The sequence below is a fragment of the Furipterus horrens genome, unplaced genomic scaffold (genome assembly GCF_987537825.1).
Source record: "Furipterus horrens unplaced genomic scaffold, mFurHor1.1.pri manual_scaffold_9, whole genome shotgun sequence".
NCBI classification, from domain to species: domain Eukaryota; kingdom Metazoa; phylum Chordata; class Mammalia; order Chiroptera; family Furipteridae; genus Furipterus; species Furipterus horrens.
Window position 1 is genome coordinate 10,070,033 of NW_028327179.1, and position 20,755 is coordinate 10,090,787.

At 46.9% G+C, this 20,755-nt stretch overlaps 1 protein-coding gene across 1 annotated transcript in view; it reads right to left on the reverse strand.

Annotated features, from left to right (window-relative positions):
* The window catches only part of WIPF3 (WAS/WASL interacting protein family member 3), a 67,083-nt gene that overhangs the window by 17,762 nt on the left and 28,566 nt on the right, over nucleotides 1–20,755 (reverse strand). The window contains exon 3 of the mRNA XM_090287063.1: nucleotides 1,590–1,722. Coding sequence (XP_090143189.1) covers nucleotides 1,590–1,722 — 133 coding nt within the window. The remainder of the gene's footprint in view (nucleotides 1–1,589; nucleotides 1,723–20,755) is intronic.

Genomic DNA, 20,755 nt, shown 5'->3' on the forward strand with positions numbered 1-20,755 from the left:
AGGGTCTGCAATGATTTGTGCTTCAGCATGTCCTTTCCCGGGTGCTCACTCCCTGAGCCTGCAGCCTCCCTGCACCTTTTTGTCTATGGAGGAGAAAGCTTATTAACCCCGAAGGCCAGGTGTCACGAATTCCAGCCTTCCGGATGTGTGCGATTACCAATTACACAACAGGAAAAGACATCCAGCTTAGACAAGGATGCCTGGCAAAACAGTCTTCGCAACCCAAAGCTAATAAGCACAGAGGAATGAAGGCCTAGTGCCCACTGGTGGATGAATGTGGCCAGATTATTCTAAATATTAATATGCATTATCAACTCCTTGGAATGATTAGCAAGTAATGTTCCAACAAAATGGACTCACCTGTCATTGGACTTAATCAACTAGATAGTGGGTCTTATCAGAAACAGATTTCTAATCTAATTGTGGGAAATATTTCTTAAAATAATTTGTCTATTCTTGTGTATTAATATATACAGTAATTATAGATACTAGATTCTTATATTTTTAGGACTATCTTAGAGAATTAGCATTATGCTCACCATTCAAAATATAGGAAGACATACTAATACCTCATAATAAATAGTTCTGCATATATTATTTCAACCTTCCACAATCTTGACACATACAAAAAAGAGCAGGTATTATTATCTCTCCCATTTTGCAGGTGAGCAAACGGAGTCTCACAGAGGTTCCTCGGTTTGCCTGGTAGTGGAATGAGAAGTCATCTGACCCAATCACAGACTCCGTTTATCCTGTCATGTTCTAGAAGACTCAGAAAGCTGCAACCATTGGAGGCTGGCAGGGAATTCCGAATAGATCTTTTTCCTTGTGGAAAAACAAAAACTTGGCATTGTTTAATGTTGCGACTTTACGTTTTCTCTCATTGACTTTGAGGACTGTGTTGACACAGTGACGTTTACATGTTAGCTCACAACGGAGAAGCACAGAGTGGTATAGCCCTACCACGAAATATTATTCAACAATAAAAAGCATTGAAGTACTGGTTCCTGCTACATGCGTGAACCTTGAAACACGATGCTTAGCGGAAGGAACCAGTATGATTCCATGTATGTGAAATGTCCCAAATAGGCAAATGCATAGACACAGAAAGCAGATCTAATGGTTGCTGGGGACTCGGGGCAGGGGGAATGGGGAGTGAGTGACTGCTAATGGATACAGGGTTTCCTTCCGGGGTGATGGAATGTGATGGAACTAGATGAAGGTAATGGCCGCACCACACTGTGAAAGTTCAAATGCCACAGTTTAAATGTTCAACACTTTCAGTGGCTAAAAGGGTGAATTATATAGTATATGCATTTTATCAGAATTTAAAAAGTTATCTCACAACTATTTTTTAGCACTTGAAGAATGATGATAGAAGAGCCCTGTAAACGGTCTGCATACCTGGAGGGGAAGCTCTGAGTCCCCCCCGCCCCGCCACGTGGCCTGTACACTGAGCAGGTCTGAGACAGTGCAGTTCTGTCCTGGGTAACAGACGTGGCCCCTGCCCTGAGCAAGCCAGGGTGTCTGCCTGAGCCTCACATGGCCGCCCGTGGCTCACAGCAGTCTGGGCCCACTTGCTCACTTACTCTCGAGCTGCGGGGCGCTACGGTCATTGATCTGTGTGACTTTCCGCAGGCGAGTTCCTTGCTGGATATCAGCCAACAGCGCACTCCGACCTTTGGGATCTGTCTTCCTCGAGCTGAAAGTGTCTGCACTTACCTGTAAGGGGGCAAGAGGGATCTGATTATAATCCCATACAACATTTGCCGATAAGCCCAATGTCCTATCCGCTGTAAGCTTGACCTCCCGTGATTCGCTGCCTTACCTACTGGCCCGGCCCTGCCCCATTCCTAAGACCGATCTCACCTGGATCTCTAGGCAGAGTCTCAGTGGAGACTTACGTCCTGCCCTGCTCATACCCCTCTCCCTGGGGACCTCAAATGGGCTCTTCCTTAAGACAAGAGGCTTAAGGAAGCCTAAATCAGTGACCCTCTTCCCCCTCCTGGTTAAGCTCCACCTGCAGGCCTGGGCTTCTGTGTGGGTGTCCCTGTCCCATGCTTCCAGGTTCTGAGTGATCACCCTGCCTGGTGTCCCAAGTCCCCTCCTGGACCAAATCCTTTGCTGACTCCAGCTTGATGATGGGAGTCGGTTATGTTGCCCTGTGTTGCCCTGGGCTATTCTGAGTGGCACTAAGTTGCACTCAGTTGCCTGGTACTCATCCTCCCTGCTGTTGGGTGGCCCGTGATGTCTCATAGCTGAAGCAGATTCAGCCTCAAGGAGCTGGTTTTGAGGGAGGGATGGTGGTCTTCATGTGAGCATGGAGCAAAAGGGAGACCTGGGACCCAGAGGGCTCATAAAGGTGAGGAGAAACAGAGGGCAGGGGGTTACAAGGAAGGCTTAGTGACTGCCTATTCTCAGTGCCTGGGTGCATCACTTTAATCCCATAAACCCTTCTGACTAGTGAGCTTGCCCTCATTTTACAGAGGAGAAAACTGAGACTATGAAATCGTCTATTCAAGGTCACGGGGCTAGGTTCAAACCCAGACCTGCTAAATTCCAAAGGCCATGCGCCATGGTTAGGCTAAGTGTCCCACAGACTGCTAAAATGCTTCATTAATGCATGTGTGGGAATAACCTTCATTCCAATTCTGCAAGGAGCCCCGAGGCCCAGCTGCTTCGCTTCCATTGTGGCTTGAGCTGACACGGCAGGGGTCTCCATGGGCTATCAGACCCAGGGGGCACCAAACAACCCACGTAGGTGGGTGGCAAATAAGGGGAGGCGTGGGGCCGCATGGGAAGACACAGTCAGGAGCATCCTTTGAAGTTAGAAGGTTTGTACCACGAGACCTGAGAGCTGGTTAACCATTTTTCAAAGCACAAACTACCACGTGCCTTCAATTTTCCCCTTAAACATCACCACTTGAGAGGTCTTTTCTGATCCCCAGTCTACATAAGACTACCCAGTGCTCTCTCTCAGGGTACTGTATTCTTTTTCCTTGGTAACTTTTATCACAGGGTATACGTTTTTATTATTTTTCACTGTTAAAATTTTCCACTTGTGCTTATGAGTTTAAGGGTTTATTCTCCCACGTTTCTCTCTGCCAGAAAAAGATCTTGTTCATTTTGTGCACCAATATGTCTCCAGAGAGTAGAACAGGACCCGTCCCAGATGGGCTCAGTTACTGTTTCCTGGGTGGATGAATGAGGGACTCACTGACTGACCGACTGATTGAACTAGACCCAGGATGTATACTACATGGGCCTTGTCCTTAAGGGCATATGCATGTACAGGGAGGCAGGACATACGTGCACAGAGTTGAGCCACTCTATCATGCAGCCTGTGACTGTGTGAGTCCCACAGAGAGGAACATCCCTGAGAATTCAGAAAGGGCCATGCTTGTCAGGCTGAGCAGGCTGCAAGGCAGATATGAGACCTTAGAAAGTCCTTGAAATATACACAGGATTTACAAATCCTTGCTGTGGCCATTTCTGTTGTTGTTGCTCAGAAAAGGACAAACCAGGTTGGCTGACTAGGTGGGCAGAGACTTCTGTGGTGTCACAGACTAGAAGCAAAGGCAACTGCGGCCTTAGCTAAAATGTGCTGAGTCTGCATAAAATGTGCTGAGCGTGATGAATCTTTGAAGGGCACAAGCTTCAAAGTCGGGGTCTTCCTGCCTGGAGATGTGCCTTTTGAGTCTTCAAGACAGAGGCTCATGAACGATGGTCAACACCAGAGCTCTGAGCAAGGGACCCCGAGCCTATTGCTGTAGCTTTTTTAGGAAGGGGTGTAAAAACACACATGTATAGCAGGGCATTTCCCACAGGACATGCTTAAAACCCCCTACATATATGACAGCAATATCCATAAGTTATTTTAAACTGCAGAGTTTTGAGATTTTAAAATCTTATCTAAAAATCTAATTTATAAATCATTAGTGACAGGAATAAGGATCAACAGAAATATGACCCTGGCCAAGAGGGCAGGAAAATTTTTGTAAGAATCTGGCATTGTAATCTCAGACATGTATGTGGGTCAGGCACCGGGGAGAACACGCGTTGTCACCGTCTTCCTAGTTACAAGGCAAACAACACAGTGAGGTATAAAGTCAGTCGTGACCCAGCTCAGCCGATGGCCTCAAGAAAGTCTGGGTTAGAAGCGGGTGTTCTTCTGATTAAAGAAGTCACTGGAGATGAGCAAACCTTAGCCCTCATGACATGGTGGGGGCTGGGGCAGGGGCAGTCATTTCAACTAATTTAGACTAGTTTTTTTAATTTATTATCAAAATTCTACTCCCTGACCTTACCCATCCCAGTTTTCAGTTGAGAGCTATGAAGAAAGTTGTATGTCCTTGGGATAATGCTTTTAAACTGATTCTTTGCTTAGCACAGGTCTCAATAGTTTCTTTTTTTTAAGTTTATGTGTTGTTAGAGAGAGGGGAAGGGAGGGTGAAAGAGAGTGAGAGAAACATCAGTGTGAGAGAGAAACATTGATTGGTTGTCTGTCGTGCATGTCCCGACCGGGGACCGAACCTGCAACCCAGGCCTGTGCCCTGACTGGGAATCGAACCAGCGAGCTTTCACTTTCCAGGGCAACACCCAACCCACTGAGCCATGCCAGTCACCGCAATATGTTCTTGGCGACTCCACATGACAGATTTGTTGATAAACGCCTTCCAAATCAGTGGGAGGACATGGCGAGGCTCGTCATGTTTACATGACGCAGCTCAACTCACAGACTAAATTTAACAAGCCTTTTGTGACTTCTTGGCTCATCCCTGCTCACTATGGGCCCTGAGGGTTTTCCACTAGAGGGCCCCCCTCCCCTAGTATCAACGTGGTATCCTTCAGTCCTCTCCGGGAGGTAGAAAAGAATGAATAACTTCATGGCTACTGTGATCATATATGTGCAGGCTTAACAAATGTTGTACAAAAGGGCATCTAAGGACGTATCAGTTGCCCATCGAAAACTATAGCATGCAGTAACAGTCATTCCTGTCACCTGCAAGAGTTATTAACAATTAAATGAAAATTCGCGTCTTAAAAATCTACAACCCTAAGTCTTGTTGCTGTGGTTATAGGATACAGAAACAGGAAAAAGAAGATTTCCAAATATTCACTGGGCTTTTATTCTATGCAAATCCAGATTATTGGCAACTTTACTAAAAATACTGTATAATCCAGGGAGAAAAAGCCATTCCTGAGCACTCTTCCCATGGCAAATATATCCACCGAACCCACTTCCTCCCCCTTAAGCCCTTATGCCCCCCAAATGAGAAACTAAAATAGCACGTCAAAGGCTCCTGGGGTTCTTCTCTGTTATCATTATTATGGAGCGTGATGGTTTGGTGGGTTCCACCTAGGCTTTTGCTGACTAGCTCTCCTAGAGCAAGCTTCAGATGGACTAGCCCGGATCCTAAAATAAGGCGAAGGAGCAGAATATGTACTAATGCAAATCAGCTCATTGCTGGGGTTGCAAAGGCTGAGAACTAAGGTGAACCAATAAGATTAGAAACACAAACACTGAATGGCAGTACTAACAGAGCCAAGGGGATGAGCTGTCTGCTCTCCCTTCTTCATAAATTATAAACGTTTTTGCATATCTATTTGTTGTCCCAACAAATGACTTGGTCAGGTTTCAGTGCAGTTTGGGGGAAGAAGGATGTCAGTTCAGCCCAGATCAAAACTTGGAAATGCACAGCCTTCCTGCTATCTGTCACCTTGCCACCAAAGGCCATGACAGCACCTGTCTGATTAATACTGGTTTCTGTACAAAATGCTAATAAATAACTGGCTGAGCCAAACCTAGCATGCTGTTCACCTCATTTTCATACAAGTTCAGCCTTGCAGCCTTCTCCTGCTCCTCTGAACTTGGGGGCAGAGAGCGGCCAGGGCACCTGTGTTGCATTAGCACGTCTGAATCCCAACGACAGCCGGCATGGCCCACGGGCTGGCACAGGATCCAAGAGACAGCCAATGAATATTTTCAGAAAACTAACTCTCCCCTGTCAGGCCTGACACAATGTTCCCTGCACCGCAGATGTGCGTAAGTCACGTTGCTCCAGACTCAGGCATATTGCAACCTACCAGTTCTATGTCCCATTTTCAGACAATGCAAATATGCAATTATGATCTGTGAGCAAAAAGAATGGACCCTCTAGCCTTTTTTTAAAGCCTGGTTTATTGAACGACAGACTTTTATCTAAAGTAGAGAGCTGCCTCATCCATTGTCGCCGCTCTTATCAGGAGGTAAAGCAGAATTAGGGCTGACTTGTGGGGGCTACAAGCTATCCATCACCTGGTCTTGCCTTCCTCCACACAGTTGCCAGGCATGGCCCTTCCCTCCATCAAACTCTGTCGGTTCCCCACGGCCCTCAGAGTCATGTTCAAATCCCTTCATGTTGAGCAAGACCCGTAAGGACCAGTCCAGACCTTCCACTCCTGGAGTGTTCGATCCTGGAGCTCACCTCTGGACTTCTGCTCTTTCTGCACTGGTCTCTTGGCTGTTTTCCAGGAAGCATCCTGATCCTGGAAGGCCAGGTGAGGAGCCCTTTCTTGTTCCAAGAGCAACATGCTCACTCTTAGCTGATCACTGCCCCCCTCCCCAAGGTCATGTGACTCTGCTCAAAACCCGCAGTGGTTTTCCATCTCACTTGAAGTAAAAAAATTCAGAGCCCTCATTAATATGATCTGCTGGGTTGACTGCATTTCGTACGCCACCCGGGGTTTACAAGGTCATAAAGCAGCTCCGCTGTGTGGCAAGCGGTGCTTCTGGTACTCATTTCTAGTAACGGTGGCAATTCTGGTTCCAGCACAGAGGAGGGACCTGAGATGTGATTGAGCAGAGCCTGTGGGGCAGGTTTGGGGGATGGGGACTGGGGGTCCTGCCATCGCAGAGCCATTCATTGAAAAGGTGATCCACACATGGGCAGCAGATGGGACACGGGACAAAAACTCATCTTTCAGGGCACTGGGTGGTTATTTAATCCGCCACACAAAATCAAAACGGGTTTGTAAGTTGTTCACGGACAGTGCTGGAGAGAAGGAGCTGGAAAGACGGCAAACAGCCAGCAGTAGAGCAGATCCCTCGGTTACTAACGTGACCCAATGATATTCAAGGTACGAACGCCGACTCTGTGCCAGGCATTGGGTTAGAAGTGAGGGGAGGTCCAGCACCCTATTCTCAGGGAGTGTATGTATGTGGGTGGGACCTTTGCATGGCAACACATGCATGTCCATGTATAGAATACATGTACACACGTCTATGTGTGTATATATGTATTGCATGCCTACAGGTATATACACATACGTTCTTCATTATTTATTTTCTGGGCCTGCACCTCTAAGCTGCCCTCCACAGCCAGGATCCTAACCTGCCTTCCAGGCTGCCCTCACGGCTTACGAAAGTGCCCATTTTCTGACTCCCCTTCTCAAAACGCTTTGGTGACTCTCCACTCTCCACCAACCCAAGGAATCCAGCTAAACTACCTCACGGAATCCTTCCGCCTTATTTTACGTTTCTCGAGGAGTTAAAACTGCTGTGGATTTCTCGCCTTTTTCTTTTCTACTCGCAAGCCCGTGGCCCTGCTTCTGCCTCTTCTAGAAACACTCCGCAACCCCCACTGCCATACCGGCTAAGGCGCTTACTTCTCTTTTAAGCTTTACAGCAAAAAGAGTTGACTTTACAAAGTCTTTGTGTCTTTTTAAGTTCTCCACCTAATCTTTTCCTTGTCTGATCCACACCCGTCCCCAAAGCGCCTGTAATTCTCTACGGCACTACTCAGATCTCGCCAAAAGTTATAGCTTCATGTCTCGGTGTTTCCAATATATAAATGATACTAAAAGCCATTTCCATTTTAGTATCAGCATATCTTGCTTTTTAAAAAGCCATGTGAGCAGTCTATCCATATTTTGTGGAAGCGAACTCCACGTACACCTTAGCCCCTGGGTCTCTGACATCTGTCTGCTCAGATGCAGGGCATGGGTGTGGGAAGAGAAGCTGCTGCCTTGAAGGTTATGCTGCAGCCTTGACTCTTCATGGTCCTCACACTCTTTATCCTTTGGTCTCTCTGTCCCTAGAAATGACAATTCCATTCAGTGCCAGTCTCTTTTCTGATGATGCCAATATTTCTAGGCTTTTAAGACTAAAATGGAATTATGAGAAAACCTCATGTTGAAACCTACACCGGATCTGGAAAGAACAACCTTGTAAACTAAAAAAAAAAAAAAAAAAAAAAAAGGCCAGCATTGAGAGTCCAGGCCTGGCAGTAAGTTAGGAATTACTAATAAAATAATATGTAGTTTAAACAGTGTCTCAAATCTGATTGAGGTTTCTTATCTTTTATTTCTTTGAGACAAAAAGTATTACCAGAAAGAAACCTCCCTGCCCACTCCCAGCCCTCCCAGAAGATTAATTTGCAAACGACATCAAGTTCAGCTCAGGACTCCAGCACGATTGTTTCTGTTCAAGGCCTCCTCCTTTTCTTTCCAGGCCTGAAACCCCTGACTCCTTTCTCTGGTGCATTTGGAATCACCGCCTTTCGCTGAGACCTGGTTCTTTCTCTTTGCCATGCATACACAGGTGATTCTGGAGTCTCAGTACACAGGTGATTCTGGAGTCTGGGTAAGGACATTGCAACATGCAGAGGGGGACAATGACACTGACAACAACAGCAGTCACAAAAAGAAATGAGAAGACCTTTGTTTGTGCCAGGCACCATTCCAAGTATTTTACATGCATCAACTCATTTAAAGGGCACCGAACAACCCCTTGATGTAGGTACTAGTTATGAGTATTATGTCCAGTTTACAGATGGGGCGAAGCAGGCTGCCTACCACTAGTAAGTGGAGAGCTGAGAAGTGAGCCAGGCAGCTCCTAACCACCACGCTGCACAGCCTCTTCGTAGTAACACCACCTAGGAAAACCCTGAAGGTGAAACACCCAGGAAATATACAGCAAGCCTGCAGTCGGGGAAGGGAGTGATCCAGTTGCCGTCTGGCATGAGACCTCGGTGGATATTGCCTCACAAAGAGTGACAGCCAGAGCTGGAAGGAGGCAGGGTATCAGAAGAAAAAGGAAGGCGGGGGGCGGGGGGGGGGAGAGAGAGAGAGAGAGAGAGAGCATGCTGCTTCTAACAAGGCTGGGGCCCAAGGAGCTAAGTGCGAGGCCTTTGCCAGGGCCGACAGGAGAGTCGAGGCTGAGTGATGGACTCCAGGACAGCCCCACGGGTGCATTAAACGTGAGCCGGCAGCCGTCCTGGCAAGGGGAGGGCTGAGAGCACCTAAAATGGAAACTGCACAGAGTAACCCTACGCTGTGAGGCTGATACCCCCAACCATAAATAGCCTGTACCTGAACCTCCCTTGTCAGGTATCACAGAACCTCTGTGGGCCAGCCCTGCTGGTCCACCTCTTTCTTTCCAGGTGTTCGCCCCCTATCCCCTTTCACGCCTCGCTGTGGGCTACAGGGCAGAATGCAGGGGTTCTGGCGAGGAGACTCCCTCTGTTGACTCTGAAACAGGTAAGGACGATGAGCATTGCTCCAGAGTGAAAGGTGGCAAAGGCAACGAAAGTCACCAAGACGGGGGCATTCCAAAACTTCTAGAAAGTTCAAGGTCTGTCCAAAGGATGGTACCTATTATAGATAATAACATCAATGGAGCTAGCTATTCTTTCCTCAAAGCCATTTTTATAGGTCCTTTGTATGGAGAACCCCCAGAACCCTCTGGGTCCAGACTGGATTGGACCCTAGAGAAGCTATGACTCACAGGTTAGCCCGAGGACAGCATCGCGAGGGTCTCACTGCTCGACCTGATGGTATTCCCATCCATTCCAGAACCTGCTTCCAAACCTCTCTGGGTTGGGTCCCTAGGTCACCAGACACGGGATGCTCAACATATGTGCTCTATTACTCTGTCATTAGCCTGAGACCTAGGTCCAATAGAAATAAATACAGAAAAGTATTCCTGTGCCATAATTTCTAGAAGTATACGCTCTTCTTCGAGTCCTTCTAGCGTTGCCAGACTGAGGCTATTGCTGTCATCGCTCAACAGCAAATGTTGGTTGTGCATGTCCTATGGGCAGGAACAGAGCAGGGGGAAGCCAGACACTTCCACGTAGTACTTGCTGGGTAAGACTCTGAAATGTGCCAGCAGAGTAGAAAGCTCTGGAGTCCACTTAGTCTATCTTTGGTCCTTGCTCGCATGTATGCAGCACAGATAGGTCACTGCGGAATGAGGGGAGTCTGCAGGCCCAGCCCCTGAACATCTCCACATAAATGTCCCACTGGTAGGTCAGACTGAACACGACCAAAACAAACTCATTATCTCCCCCATATCACCCACCAAAGACAGACAGACAGACAGACACACACACACACACCTGTTATTCCTCTTGTGATATGGATCTCAGCAATATCCATCTAGCCAACCAGGCTCAAACTCAAGACCTCCCTAGATCACACTCTTGGCTTCCTATAATTTCTCAACTCTACCTACTATCAACTTTATTCCCAAAACGTATCTCTAATTCCTGCTGCCCTTTCTAATTTCTCTGCCACTTTTTGGGTTCATGCTTCACTCCTATATAATAAACACCATTTTATATACGATAAGCACTCCAAAAAGTTCATTAAAATAAAATTTGCTTTTTAGTGTGAAAAGGCAGGGTGAGTTAAAAATAAAAACAAGTATTTTTGTCATGATAGTCACAGAAGGGGCCCGCTGGAGCACTCGAAGTGCAACTCATGCAACAGACTTTTACTAATGACGTGCCTGTATATTTTTAATAAAATGGGGCCACCTCAAAGCCTCCTTTAAAAATACAGCAGCATCTGTGTAACTGAATGCCAGCAAGTCTAGAGGAGAGCAGAAATAAATTGAAGGTCATGACAGCTGCAATGAATCAAAGTGACGCGTAGGCTTGCCTTGTTCTTAATAACCATCAACATGGTTTTGTGACAATTATGACAGGAAAAGAATTGTGTTTAAATGGAACCGACCTGTCATCTGAGGAAGTGACTTGTAACAGAATAAAGGGGTCTATTTTTAGCTCATTTCTCTCAACTGTATTTTTGTCTTACACCTAAAATTAGTCCTGCTGCGTGAGGCCGTCTGTATGCAGCGTGGTGGAGGCTGACGCAACCATTCGCAACCACTGCTCTGCAAACAGAGACCTATCCCCACCCCCAGTCCTTGCTTGGTATCGATAGGTCTGTTGCTTCCTTGGCATCTCAGAGAAGTCAACCCTATGTGGGAAGGGGCCACAGACCTGCTCGGGGAAAGGCCATTTAAAGACCACCAAGTGATGGCAGATGGTCCCCTTCCAGGCTGAAGGCTGTTTCGAAGATGGAGCTGCTGGAAGTCACAAGGCTCTTTAAGGAACAGAACATCAATATAGTCAACAAACATCACCTACCTGTGATACGCCAGCTACCATTCTGATGCCTAGTTCACTTAATTCCATTTTAAGAACCAACGATACGTGTACTGGCAGAAAACATGACTACATTATATAAATGTAAGATGTTCTAAAAAAGTTAATACATAAACATTTTTTAAAGTCACATTTTAAAAATTTCACTGATCTTTGGTACTCGTTCTGTTCATTCGGAGTAACAATGCCATCAAAGGAATGGTTTGAAAAATGACAAATCTTTAACAAAACAGAGGATTTAAGTCTTAATGAAAAATCTAAAGTTGATAGCAGGCGAGGCTGTGTATGTGTGGAGGCAGGAGGTGTAGGGAAACTCGCTGAACTTTTTGTTTAATTTTGGTGGGAACCTATAACTGCTTTAAAAAATTAAGTCTACTTTTAAAAAAATCAAATCATACACACACACAGATACGTTCTAGTGTTCATCTGGAACTAGGTTAAAGAAATAATGACATTAAAGCATTCTAGTCACCAAAGTCACAGGGCGAGGCTGAGGAATGGTGGAAGGCCCAGATAACACCAGAGGCCAATGCCTGGTCCCCAGAACTCTGTCTGGAAAGTGTGTCTTATCATTGAATTAGTGCTTGCCTGTACAGAGCTTTTAGATTTGTTTTGTTAACAAATGAATGAGATAAACACTAGATAAACAAACAACCAAATCTCTAGAAGCCAAGGACTGGGGACAAGTGTGTGGAAGCAGAATTCTAAACAACAGCTGCGTCAACGTTTTCTGGAATGAGGTGGAGCATAATGGCCTAAAAATAAATAAATACATTTATTTATATATTTCTTCTCAAATAATTGGGGGAAATGGTGCCATGGTTCTTTTTGAAAGAAAAAGAACTCAGTTTAGCTTCTGAAATGCTGGGTTATGAGGGAGCAAAGTTTAACTGCCCTGTGTCACAGAGCCAGGACAGGGGCAGGTGAGGGAGGCGTCTCAGGGACAAAACCAGGAGTGTAAGTGTCCGGATGAGTGCCCGGGACCTCCCGCTCTGTCTTCCACTCTGGTGAGGAAGGCAGCCATTTGCACCTGGCCCCTTAAAGACCAAGGTATGTATCACTCAGTTCTGGCTCAACATACATGCTATTCTTGGCTGCAATGAATAGATATTACTCCGTAGTCTTATCTTTTCCTGTGTCTTATCTGAGAGGGGAGGCCAACGGACTTCACTGATTTGGGATTCTTACAGCCTGGGATAATGCTCTGCAAACAGATAGATAATAAGGTAATTTATGCCTATTGACAGATAGCTTTTAAAGATTTACTAATGAAATGGGATGAAAGTAAAACAATCTTTTTCCCTCAAGCTTCTTATGGTGCCCACAAGGTCCTTGCATGACACGTATCCGACCCCATCCACCTCTTGTCCAAGGGTATCAGCCCATTTTATAGTAAGAGCCAGTGATTCAACAGGGCAAGATAAATGTAAATAAAAATAACAAAAATCAAATTGGAATATCTAGGCTGATCATGACCTCCTTTTACTGATTTTAAAGGAGAACTAATGATCAAGTGTTTTACAGTATTCCCTCACTTATTGCGGGTATTACATTTGAGATCAGTCCCCCCGCGACGTAAGAAACTTACATTTATTCTACACTCTGAAACCTATGTAACTTTAACAACATACGTATACAGTACCGCAAAATCCCACGATACAGTGAAAAATCCACAATAAATAATTAAATACGATATTTTAAAAATCCCGTGCTACAGTGAGGTCATGATAAGTGAAGCGCGATATAGCGAGGGATGACTGTACTTCTCAAAAATTTAAAGTAAGAAGGAAGCAAAGTTATTTTAAGTATGACAAATATTTAGGGAGGGAAAAGCTATAGTTTTTAAAGAGAGATGAGGAAGATATATAATCGGGGGAACAAAGGGGGAAGGAGAAATATGTATAATCACCCTGTAATACAGTTGAAGGTGGGGAGTGTGTGTGGTGGGTTTACACAGAAAAGACAGGTAAGTAAAGGCTGTGAGAGAGACAGCTGTATCTATTTCTCCATCTATATCTACACACACACATATGTATAGGAGAAACACACAGAACAAGATATATTGACAGATAACTAGGGTTGCCAGATAAAATACAGAATGCCCAGTTAAATCTGAATTTTAGATAAACAACAAAAATGTTTAGTATAATTATGTCCATATCTGTACCCTACTTATACTAAAGCAATGATTTGGTTTCATCGTTAAGTTAATTTAGTTGTTTAGTTGTTTCAGTGAAATTCAAGTTTAATTGAGCATCTTGTATTTTCTTTTGCTAACTCTTGGCAACAGAGATAAAGTAATGAAGGGGAAGGTAGAAGGAAAAGTAAAGGAGGTGAGAGAAAGGGAAGGAGTAAGGTGATTTGTAAAAAAATGAACGTTCACTTCTTGTGGCTTCTCTGTTAAAGACTTTAAACTATTTTGTACTTTGGCAAATACAGGTCTAACCAGGACCTCCTGGGGCTCGCCCCGGGTTTACCCACCCACTCCAGGCATAACTGAGCACCATCATTCCAGCGAGAATCGGTCACCATGTGGTCCCGAGAAGGGAGTCAGCAGCTGCCGCGTGGCACCGGGGCAGAGCAATTTGCTCTGGGCAGCGGAAAGCGCGTACTGTAATGGATGCGAAAACCATCTCGGGTTGCAAGCAATAGACACAACTCTCCATATGAGGGTCTGGAAATAGAAGTTATCTGTCCATCGATTCTGAAATGCATCATTCCTGCAGCTCACTCAGCAGCTTCTGTGGTTAGAAGCAAAGGCCTTAGAGGCCGAAGGCCCCTTCTAATCAGAGGTTCTGTGTTTTTCTAAACAGGAGACAAAACGAGACGAGACAGAACAGGTAAAACAGCAAAGGAAGCCCAAAACCTTGGGGGAAAGGGTGTGCAGGCACATCAGTGGAGCAAAGGGCCGAGACGCAGATCCTGTCTGGCCATGGTTGACTCTGGAATGTGATTTGCCCCTCCTTGGGGTGGGCTGGGACAGCAGAGAGGACAGAAGCTGGGGTGGCACTGCACTGGGGCAGCTGGTGAGTGGCTTCTGCACTGCCTACTACTAAAGGCACTGCGAAGTCATTCAACTACCACAACCCGAGTGGCTTAAACAGGAGAAGTTTCTCTTCTTCCAGTTTTAGAGGCTAGAAGTTCAAGATCAAGGTGTTGTCAGGGTTGCTTTCTTCTGAGGCCTTGCTCCTTGGCTGACAGGTGGCCACCTTCTCCTTGTCTTCACATGGTCATCCCTGTGTGTGTCTGTGTCCTGAGCTCTTCTTCTTATAAAGACACCAGTCTTATTGGATTAGGGCCCCACCCTAATGGCCTCATTTAACCTTACTTTCCTTTTAAAAGACCCTATCAGTCACATGCTGGGGTCCTGGGGATTAGGACTTCAACATATGAATGTAAGGGGGGCACACAATCCAGCCCATGTAACCTGCTGGGTCTGTGACTTGGTGTCAAGGCTGTGAAGTCATAACCTACCCCGCATTACTGGGTGCTTCCAACAATTACCGAGAAGAACTTTGTAGCTGTGAGCAAGCTACGTGGCTTAGGTCAATTCTGCCCCAGGGTTCTCTGAACAAGCCAGTGTGCCTGCGCTCCTCATGTGTAAAACAGGACAGCCAACTTGACCCTGACCCATTTTAACAGTGTGCCAAGGTCACACAGATGTTAAAATTAGTCCACCTGTTGCCACATAGTGTTAATACCAATAGTCACTGGCAGACGTTAATCCCGAATGCCACATTCCATATTTATTTTCCAATTTCATCTCACTGAGGATTAAAGAACTGAACCGCTGCTGAAAATTCTCAGAATAGTGTTCTATAAATACAGAGAAAATTTGGGAGGAGTGCGTGTTGGTGCAACCTTTCACATTCTTTTTATGTGGATGTTACCACGAGCAGGTGGCTTGACGGTGTAACATGAGCTTCGATGTCACCAGTGAAGCCCAGGGAGCGTGCGTTCTCATTCATTAAATGCAGATTTCTTGAGCAGCTCCCACAGCCATTCATCCCGTGAAGGGCAAGGCTGGCCGACCTTCCTCCTTTGGGAGTTCATCTTCAGGTGCAGTAAAGACAGGCACCAAACTGTCAAGTGTTTAAACTTGGTGAGCTGCTCCCTAGACATGAATGCAGCCATGAAATGCAAGCTTTGGCTTTACAGTGAGTTCACATGAGATCAAAAGCCAGGAACATGTTCGCAACAGGAAAAAGAGCAGCCGTATGCACAGAAACGACACTGATGACCGCTTGTATGGTTCTGGGGTCTGCTGAGCACTTTACATGTATTCGTTTACTTAGTCTTCACATCCAGGTAGGGTAGCAGGCAGTATTTTATCAGAGAACAAAGCTAAGGCACAGAACAACGGTTAAGTAATTTGCCTGAGGAGACACGATTTCCAGGACAGGCACACAGGAAGTCTGGCTCAGATGCTAGGTTGGCTAAAAGAAGAGCCACAACTGTCGTGCAAAGGTCCCTGTGGAAACTGAAACATGAGAAGTACTACCTGAGAAGGCCATTCTGCCAGTCCTGCTCTGGGACCTTCTAGGCCTGGCTTCCCTGGGGGTTTAGGGGTGTCCCAGCCATCTCTGACATAACCACAGCCCTGGAGGTAACACGGTGCAAGGGACAGAATGCAGGCCAAAGACTCTACCAGCTGTGTGACTGTGAGCAGGTGCTTAACTTCTCTGGGCCTCAGTTATTAACCCTGAGAATGGGCCGTGACTATGGCAGGTGCTGCGCACCTACCCCAGTGGCTGACTCTTGTCAGCCCTCACACAACTAACTGCTTGTTGGTCCCTGTCAGTGGGAATTCCCTAGATGGGAATGGACTTCCCCGTAGGACTGCAAAGAGAACAAGAGGATGACGGGAGTGCCTCTCATGCCCACACAGTCTCTCGGGGTCCCCTGCAGGGTGGAGCCCCAGTTTCCCTTGCTTTCTTCCCTTCCTCTCTCACTCCCTTGCTCAGGTGTCCGAGATCACATCCTAAATAAACTGCTGGCAGGCAAACCGTTGTCTCAGACTACTTCTAGGGGACCCCAAATGAGATAATGATCTTATCTAGCTCACAGAGTGTGAGGAAGGATCGAATGAAACTCTGTGGGAAGGGGTTTGTTAAGCTGTCAAGCTGTGAATAGTGATGTTAGAGGATCAGTGATTGGAGGAATAATACAAAGGCACTGTGATAACCGCCATGGAGAGGTGCCAACAAGTGACTTTGGAGGCACCCCTTCTTTTTTCTAAGCTTGTCCTCCCAGCCTGAAACTCAGCCATCAGGTTACCTGAGTTCAGAGTATGGGGGGCGACTGTGGAGGGGGCGAGTATTATTTGGCAGCAAAGAGAATCAGAGGTTTGGTGAAATGCATGGATTCTTCTGGTACAGAGGGCAAGGGGCCCAGCACCAGGAAGGGACAACGGTGTGTCAGCGGGGCCAGAGAGATAATGCTCTGGACATCAATAAGCGGAGAATTTAGGGAACTGAGTGCTTGGGTGATTCTCGGCTGGTCTTGGTTCCCCTTGAATCTGGGCCTTCAAGTAACACGTTCCAGAATAATATGTCCTTATATAGCTGCCATATGTCTGTTCATTTCATCTATGAGCTAAACCCAGGATGCCTGGGCTTTCATGAGTTTCAAGTTTCCATATGGAATCCCATTGGTTCCTCCTATTCACCCAAGGAGGCTGGTGTCCTCTGTTCGTGCCCCCCTTTCCTCCCCTTGCCCGGCCTCCCCACATTTTATACTCAAGAATCCAGCCCTTGGAGAACATGTTTAAAGCTTTAGAATAAATCTTCTCTTTAGTCATTATCTAGCAACAATTAAAATAAAATAAAGGAAAAGCAAAACAGAAGACGATCAACAGCACTACCTCTCTCCCTGTGGTATTGTTCCCACTGTGCAGCCCGAGAGGTGAAGGGCAGAGAAGTTCAAGGTTACACGGGGGCATTGGTGAGGCAGACGGGCAAGAAGCTCAGCTCCAGGGGCTCCTGCTCGGAGCTGGCCCAACCTGCACGGGTGTGGCTGGTCTCCTGCACGGTCTTCACCTCCACGTGCCAACGTGCAGCAGGAAGGAACGCCATTGAATGTCATAAGTTCACAGAGCCTTCCTGGTCAATCACGTGACTACTGCTCTCATCCAAGCCAAACAGGCCAGGTCTGGTCCTGGTACTAATGGAAAATTTAGGTGCCTTGAACACAAAACTACATTATTTATGTTAACATACGTCTGTGGTCTTAAATGGCCCTGGTGAGGAGAAAGCCACGGTTCTTCCCAGGGGAGGGTCAGGAATGGATGATCCAATTAAATACTTGGTCAGAAAAAGGAAGACGAGGTTGAGCACAAGTGAGGGCCACAGGAGGGATGGAGGAGCCGGTGTGTGAGTTTGCATGCTGCTGAGAAATTACTGCAATACTTGAAGTGGGAATGGGAAAACCAGCACACCAAAGGGACAATCTTGGAACGACTCTCACATCTTGCCCTGGAGAGCCCCAAGGAAGAGAGACATTGCGGGTCCCTGTCTCCTCACCCCCGCTGTCATATCTTCCTGTGGGCAGCCTCGATCAGATCCCACTAAGGGGAGTGACCCTGACAACAAGCTAGGGCCTGAATAGCCAAATGGGGCGCAGGAGGGTTTCCTGTGCTCCTGGAGAGAACAGGGTGCGATCCAGCGAGACGGCGCTAACCCCGGACGTGGGGAGGGGGCAGGGGCTGCTGCTAACAGCACTGCCTGCATGTCTGTGTCAGGCACTGGCTGGTGTGTTCAAAGCATCACTTAAATTCATTTCTTTGCCACCCCATCGTATATTATGATCCCTATTTCTCAGGTGAGGCAGCAAGGCCTCAAGGGGTTTTTCCAGGTTCCGGGAGCTGCTAAGCTTGGAGCCAGGTCCATCCGACGGGGAAGGCCGCGCCCATCCCTTCCCAGCTCAGGTGTGCCCCCACCGCAGGGGGCAGCATGTATGTGCGCCCAGTGGGCACCGTGTTCTCTGCCTCTGGACCACCAGTATCATTGCCAGCGACTCTGCACTTTCTCTACCCTTCCCCTGGCTTTCTGCAGTGATTCCCAAGGCGGGAAGAAGGGTCCAAATGGCTTTGAAGACGTGAGAAATGACATGCCACATTTCCAATGGGCCTCCATGAGCAACTGGTTGCTTCTACTTTTTCTTCTTCCTCTTCCTCTTCTTCTTTTTCTCCTTCCCCTCCTTCTCCTTCTAAAGAAAACCTCTGTTGCATAAAACAATGCACGTCGGTGGGTTTTTTAGCAATGGTTGTGAATTAATGGCACAAAAGCAGCTTATTTGCAGGCACTCGGGTGTGTTTGCACGAGGGGCCCTGGCGCTGAAGAAACAGGCTCTATGGCCCATTCTGCCTCATGTGCCAAGCCCAGAGGGGCAGCTGTACTCCCTCCTTGTCATCGCTCTGACCCCCCGCGTGGTCGCCCTTTTTCTCCTTCCAGTCCAACCAATAATAGTTTCGGCAAATGTGACAGTCTGTTATGCCAAAGGGGTAGAAGCCTGTATGTCACAGCTGTGAGGTTTAAAAATGTCCTTGGGCGCCTGTGGGCTGACCTCTTGGAAATCGCTGTTCCCCTGCTCATGACCCCACAAGGCTTTTATTATTTTATTTTATGTTTTTAAGCGGCAGCACACCTCCCAAGCTATCTCCACACCCAAAGGTTATGCCACAGAGTTGGCTTTAAAGTTCCTTTCCCATCAACACCCTCTGGAAATCCTTCAGCAAACAACCACCAGAGGCGTTTAGGCAGAGAGGAAGGAATGGTGAAGGTGAACATTCCTCCGTATCTGGGTGACCTCGTCTTGAGGAAAGTTGCCGGCTGGGAATGTTTTGCTTTAATAATTCCCACAACTGTCCTCGGTGCTTTTTCAATGGAGAAAATACCAGATAAGGCGAGATCTCCTTGTACCAGGGCCAAAGCAGTAAACGCAAGAGTTTCACAAGCCGCTGTTTGTTATCTGGTGTTTGCACTCTGCCCAAGATTGACTTGAATACAAAGTAGCACGGGAGAGTGTGGCGACCTGTCTCACAGTTTCTCTGACATCCCCTTCCAATGTCACTTGCATCAGGTCTCAGTCTTAGGGGAGAAACCCCAAACCAATCCATAAATCAACTCAATGGTTGCAGATGACACCTCCTCCATAGGCGAGTCGCGCTAAAAAGTTCATCATTGATCGCCAGAAAAGAGAGGACAGGTTACACAAGGGAAGGGGGCAACGTAGAGCTTTTCAAGCAGACGCTCTGTGCCTACCTGGGTCTTAGTTTTTAAAACTAAAAGCTTATATTTTAGTCTCAAACATCTATCTAAATTAGTGAAACTATGCTATATAACGTTCTCCTTGGTTCTGCCAAATTGCCTCTCTTTTGCATATCTGGAGGTTGCATATCTGGTTGATATCCATGAATTTTTTTATGATGGGAAATGAACACATGCAAAAGCTGAGCAGGATAATGAGCAGCCAGGCGCCATCACTGAGCTTCAACCATCATCAGCTCACAGCCAGTCCTGTTCTAGCTTCACCCCCGCCTGCTTTTCTCCACTTATTAAAAACATGTCTCTGACATTGGATGATAACCAAGAAAAGAGCTCTTTAAAATATAACAATAGTATTATTAAATAAAATTGACTCTAATTTCTTTATATCAACCGAAATGCCATCAGTGTTCAAATCCTCCCAGTCACCAGAGCCGGGCAGAGAAAGAGCAAGTCATAGCGTTTGAATCTCAGCTTCCTGGTGCTGCCACCAGGTCCAGAGAACATTTGTCTTTGCTTCACAGGGGGGCTCAGAGCCGGGGACCTAGAATTCTTGCATGAGTGTCGCCATTAAACCTTCCAGAGACGTGTGTCCTTCCCCTAGGCAGCCTCTTGGGCTGCCGCCAAAGCTGCTTGTGAAATGATGGATCAAAGAGCAGCGGGGACTAGAAAGCCTCCTTTGAATGTTGAAAGTATTTGCAGCGGCTGCCATTCTCATTGGAGAGGCTCTGAAGGACACCTCTGGGTCACCATGCCATCCCTGCTCACCACCTCGGTCCCCCAGCTGAGGGCTCATTGCACTCATCTGCGGCTGATTCGCTACCTCCATGAACTGGATATACCACATGGAAGAGGAGAGAAGGCGAACCCCCAGCTCCTCGGAGATGCTACAGCAGCAGGCATGGACCGACCAGTGGTTCTGGAACCCTGAAAACCTACAGTGCTCCCCTCTGCCCACCTGTTCTTGGACTATCTTCTGACTACTGGCCTGACTTTGAATAACTCAGGCTCCTGACCTTGACTTCCGCTGGGTGACCTCCTACCCCGCACTGACCACAG